Source organism: Cynoglossus semilaevis, chromosome 16 (assembly GCF_000523025.1).
Source record: "Cynoglossus semilaevis isolate Cse_v1.0 chromosome 16, Cse_v1.0, whole genome shotgun sequence".
In the NCBI taxonomy this organism is placed as follows: domain Eukaryota; kingdom Metazoa; phylum Chordata; class Actinopteri; order Pleuronectiformes; family Cynoglossidae; genus Cynoglossus; species Cynoglossus semilaevis.
Genome location: NC_024322.1, coordinates 514,401 through 520,321, shown reverse-complemented (window position 1 = coordinate 520,321; position 5,921 = coordinate 514,401). Strand labels below are relative to the sequence as shown.

General features: G+C 41.2%; 1 protein-coding gene across 10 annotated transcripts in view; it reads right to left on the bottom strand.

The window, feature by feature from the left end:
- Nucleotides 1-5,921, bottom strand: part of enox1 (ecto-NOX disulfide-thiol exchanger 1) — a 42,779-nt gene that overhangs the window by 4,584 nt on the left and 32,274 nt on the right. For all 10 annotated transcript variants that reach the window (XM_025063687.1, XM_025063688.1, XM_025063689.1 and 7 more), the window contains 3 exons: nucleotides 4,731-4,964; nucleotides 2,520-2,732; nucleotides 869-975 (listed from right to left, as the gene is read on the bottom strand). In XM_025063687.1, the coding sequence (XP_024919455.1) occupies nucleotides 869-975; nucleotides 2,520-2,732; nucleotides 4,731-4,964 (554 nt within the window). The remainder of the gene's footprint in view (nucleotides 1-868; nucleotides 976-2,519; nucleotides 2,733-4,730; nucleotides 4,965-5,921) is intronic.

Below are 5,921 nucleotides of genomic sequence, written 5' to 3'. Positions count from 1 at the left end.
TATATATATATATACATAAATCGACATCTACCTAGAGTCAAATAAACTAAATAAAACCTCTGGAAAGAATTCAGAATAATAAAGAAAATATGAAGAATAATGCACAAAATAGAGAGAAAATCACGTAGATAACGCAAACACAATACGCAAGACTCGCGGGAGATGCGTGAAGTGAACAAGTGAAGCGGCGTCGGCTAATCTAAATGGTGATGTTGCAGTGAATAAATCATTTAAATCAAAGTGATTTAATATGGAATTGGTTTAAATCAGAATCACAAACTTTGGGCTTTAGTCTCAAACCGCCACACCTGAAAAAAAACCCTGAACTGTGCCTTTAACTCCCTGTTCATCTCCTGCTGTGGCACATGTTGTTTCAGATCAGCACCTCTAGTTTTTTTGTGACTTTCCTGACATGTTTTCCCGCTCAGACTGATATCTTAACCCTTACGTCTGCCTCCAAGTACCGCTCCTAGACATCCACACTCATCTGTGAATGAATTATACATTAAAGGAAGTGAGCCTGGAAGTCAGGGTTGCCATGGCAGCATTCAACTCTCAGATCAGTGTGCAATCAGAGCATCAGAAACAGTCTGTCAGCTGTCTCCACTGGATAGCAGAGGAGGAGACAGAAAAGGAGGAGACTTGGTAGAAATGCACAGGGAGGAGGAGGCAGGGGAAGGAAGAAAGAAACAGGAAGAAGGGCGTTGCGGAGAAGTGATGGCACAGGCATGGCTTAATCTTTGAGACAAGCATATGCTACTGGCAGGATCAACCAGGTAGCCTCCCCAGAGCGAAGCTGGCCGCCGCTGCTGGCAGGGTGACAGGGTGGGAGAAAACAGGAAACAGACAGGAAGGAGGAGGTACCAACCTCACACTGCTTTCGCCACATCTCTATGTTCTTTCGCTGAGCCTTTGAGAAATGGTCCCATGCCTTCTTTTTAGAGGCAGCACTGAATACGGCCGTGATCTGCTCAACTGTGAGATGAAGAGGAAAGAAGGGGAAGAAGGTCAGGACAGAAAAAAAAAGTTTTTGGGAAAGACCAAAACCATGTACACCCAATCAAGTCCATTATTATCTTCAGGACCCGTTCAGATAATTTCTTACAAGAAACTGGTCTTTTGAAACCACTTACATTATTATCTTCAGGACCCGTTCAGATTTCTTACAAGAAAATGGTCTTTTGAAACCACTCGCTCACAGACAATAATAAGTAAAAACAAATTTACCAAGGTGTCAAAAAGGTACACCAGCATCCCCATGTTACCCCCATGTAACCACTGATAAAAGGTTAGGTCAAAATACTTTAAAACAAACCAGAGAAAGGAAAGAAATTTGGGGTATGAAAAAATATTTGCCAAATACCTTGGAGAAGGTCAAAAGTCTGATTAAAGGACATCTGAAAACTAGTTTGAGGAAAAGGAAATCTGCCTCCCAAATGGTCCAAATTTAGTCAAAATCAGAAAATAGATATGGGTAAATTAAGGGCACCTGGGTGAAAATATAGCTCACCAGGAACCCCATATACAGAAACAAATACAGGGGGTCCACCGCTTGCATCAGCGCACCGGTCCTACTCAATTTGGAATGATGGAACAACGCTGTAGGATGTGGACTTTGTAAACCCTCTGTACCTGGTATTTGACTCCAGTTATCCACTAGAACACAAACCAGTTATCAATTCACTCTCACAGTCTGTTCCCTTGCAGTGGAAAATTCTAATTCTGCTCAGCCACTCCTACAGCCACACCCCCTCTACAGTGCAACAGCTTCCACCTGCTCACCATCTCCAATCAAGCCAGTATACAGTATGTACAGCTTCACTCCACTATCACTTTACCAAATTGTCTTCGCTCTAATTACGGCTCTCCGGCACTTGTTTCTGGACTGCTGAACTTTTATCAACCTGACTTGCCTTTGACATTTTCTTTGTCTTTTCAAGTGAAAAAGAAAGCAAAGGTCAGAGGAAAGTTTCAAAGGTTTCAAAAAGCAAGGTTGTAAGCCTTAAAGTCTTTTTGAAAAATCCCACTTATAGGGCTTGCTTTGGTAAAACTCAGCTATCTCTTAGTTATGCTGCTATAGGCCTAGACTGCTAGGGAAACTCCCATGGTGATCCATAACTATGTATATGCCTGTTCTCATTTTTCGCCCCTCTTTTCCTCCATCTACCCTCTCCCCATTTCTTCCTTATTTGTTTGGCGATGCAGACGGCAACAGTCTGGATTTGCTAGAAATTTTCTTCCTGTTAAAAGGGAGTTGTTTTCTCCGCACTGTTGCTAAAATGCTTGCTCAGGAAAACTAAAAGCTAACACCACATGTTCAACCTTGGTTACAGGAACTTAAGAAACTTGTACTCCATTGTTGGGCTGTCAGACTTAAAGCTTACTCCATCACTTAGCTTTCATAACACAAACAGTTCTTCAAGTTGACATGATACTGACTCATTTTTTTCCTAAAATATTGATGAGGTGCTAATGGATACCTTGTGCCATATAAAAAACAAACCAGGAAGTGTACTTACATTGAGCCAAAATGGCCTGCAGGGCATGCTTGAATTCCTCTTTAGCACGTTCCATCGCCTCATCGTGCTGCGCTTTCTCGCTCATCAGCCGTCGCACATGGCTATTGGCTAATTGGATCACAGAATAAAACTGATTGGCCGAGCGGCGGTTGACTTCACCACGGTCAATCCAGGTGAACAGCACTGCCATGGCCTCAGCAAACTTATGGTTGCCTAAAAATCAAAAGAGAAAGACGGAGATGGACAATTTCCTGGATCCGGAATTTCTGGGCTAAAACCAAGAGCAGAACATTGAGTCTAAATTTGCAGCGCTCTGGGGACATTTGCTGCTCATAGCTCTGACGCAGCCATTGAACATCATCACGTTTGACTTTTGATTTTTCAACCAAAAAAAACGGAGAATAAAAAGTGTTAGTCGTCAGTCATTTTCTGCGGTTCCTTCACCATAACCACTGACACCATAACTGCTGCTGCCCCCAGAGTGCTTTCGCTCTCATTTGAATAACAATGAAACGTCGCAGAGTGAATTAGGTGGCATTTAATGAGCTCAATCCTTTCTGTGACCCGGGAACTGAAAGAAGACTCTTTGCATCAGCAGCGATAAAAGCTCATTCTAATGCAGCAGCAACAGATTAGCGTCACATTAGAGCGAACACAAAGAGGTGCCGCTGAGCACAAAGTAGCTGAGGGAATAATGAAGGTTTATTTCATCAGTAGAATGAGTTCATAAAGGTGATTCGAAGGAAACATGTTCAGAATTCTGTGCTAAATTCTCAGTTATTCTGAGACCGTTTGGTCTCAGAAGGTATTTATGTTTCGGTCTCTATCTCAAGAAGAAGACAAAAAAGAATCAGCTTTATTGGTCATTGTGTGTAGGGCTCAATACATACACCCCTCAACATAGCCAGCCAGGGAGGATTTCAAAACCTCTGATAACCATCATGATCCATCTAGATCAGGGGTGTCAAACTCATTTTCACCAGGGGCCACATCAGCAATACAGTTCCTGTTGAAGGGCCGGTTTTAAATGGAACACTGTATAGATCAGAAGTCCCCAACCCCCGGTTCGCGGACTAGTACCAGTCCATAGGTCCTTTGGTACCAGCCCGCAGTGGGACAAAAAAAATGAAAAAAATTCTAATTTGCTTCATTAAAAAAAAAAGATTTATTTGACGATAATCTGGCAATATTTTAAAATAAAAGTCATTCAGACTTTGATACAAACAGAATTAAGCCCCCGCGGGCCACACAAAATGGCTTGGCGGGCCGCATTTGGCCCCCGGGCCTTGAGTTTGACACATATGATCTAGATGAAGATTGCCCAGATGGAGGGCTCGTCCTAGATATGACCTGTCTCATCTGAAGTGGGAAACATACCACTGACTCTAACACATGACTTCCCTATGTAATATATATTACTATAAGGCATCGGTTCCCAATTCCCATCGCGCCCCCCACAGTACCATCAAAGGAAGGTCCCGAATGGAATGGAAATCAAATGGAAACGCAGCATATTGTCCAAAGTGGACTGGGACTTTAAAGAGACAATGGCAATGCTAGCATTACATGGACAAGTCGACGGAAGTCCCATGTAAATGCAAAGCAGAGGATGAAGCATCAGCAAAAAGTCCCTCCCAGCCAAAGCATAGAAAATATGACAACACATATATTGTGTTGCTTTTTGCCGATATCGGATATGCCGATATTCTCCAAACACTTAATGATACCGATACCGATATGAACCGATACCGATATAGTGGGTTGGTGGAAGTTAAGTGTTGCCCACACAGAATTAAAATACTATTGAGCGCCTGGTAATATTGTTGCCTGTCGCCTTTGTATAGTACATATCATTTGACAAAACCCATCTGGTATTCATTATCAGAGGAAAAAAAAAATTCTTATAGCTATTACAAAATATGCTAATATCGGCCCTGGCGAGAAGGTAAACTGTTTTATTATACCATACAAATTCATATTAGTTTGTATGGTATAATAAAGGAATCAGAAACATGTTGTGTTTTAATGTAGGTAAAAAAAGAACTGGTGAGTAAGTTACTGCTGTGTCACAGCATTCTGGCACAACTGTTCACACAAATTGTGTATCCCAAGACACTAAAGGTTCAGGCGTTTTTTTACAAAAAAAAAATTCCTCAATAAAAAAAAAGAAGAAAAAATTAAAAAAAAAAAAAAAAAAAGCAGAATTCTCACCCTTAAGTTTCTCAGCTAACACAGCTGCCTCGTGGTCAGAAAAGTGAATGAAGGCTGGGGGAGACTGGGCCTGTAGGTGATCTTCGTGGAGCGTGTATCGATGGCGCTCCTCCCTAGCTAGAAGGCGCTGTTTGCACTCCCACTCATACAGGTCGTCTCTAGCCTGAGCGAAGTCCACGTGGATCCTTCCTGAGTCCTTTTTCTCAGTGCTTGAACCGATCTGCATTCGATATCCTGCAATGAGAGACACCAGTTTTAGTAATACACTTTTAACACTTTTCAAATGAAAAAAAAAATTCTAATTTACTTAATTTTAACACTTTTCTGGCTTGGGAGCTACTATTCAAATGGCCGGGCTATAGTGATCTACCTACATCGAAAAACATGAAATATTCACTCATATTAACTGAACACACTATATACACCTTACTGTATATGTTGGATCACTGATTAATTCATGTAGCTGTATGACACAATATGGTTTAATTTTTGCAGTATATGTTCGTTACTACACACATTAGAATTATATAATAATATTATTATTATTTCTTTATTGGCTCAGGATCTACCAGCACTATCTTCGTGATCCGCTGGTAGATTCCGATCTACTTATTGGTCTCCTCTGACTTTCACTTTCATACCTATGGTAAATCTAAAGTGTTGGATCAACCCATTCCCTAATCTGCATGTCACTGGCATGTCGGAGGTAATCTGGGGCAACGGGAGACAACCCGCTAGCTAAGTGCAATGTCTCATTATTTAATTTCTACCTTACGAGACTTATTTCTGATAGCTACGGGTCAGTGATTTCAAAAGTTGGGTTTTACGCAGAGAGTTGTGACAAAGACAGACAAAATGCTGATCAAAGCAGGACATCTGCAGTCCTAATTTAAGGAGAACTACAACACAAAGCAAAAGCTCACAGGAGCAAAAGAATATACGTATAGTTGAAAGTTCAGGTGAATTAAAGGTGACTAAATATTACATACATTTCCAAAGAGAATGGTAATATATAATATTGAGGGATGCTGGCAATCCAAGATCATTTTTCAAGTTGTTATGCTTCACAGAGGACACATTTTGGATGCTGGTGTTTGATTTTGGTTTATATTCTGTGCACTAAATCAGCTGGCAGCAAAATACGGGTCTGTTTTTTTTAAGCAAAAAGGAAGGTTGAGGTATCTTGCCAGC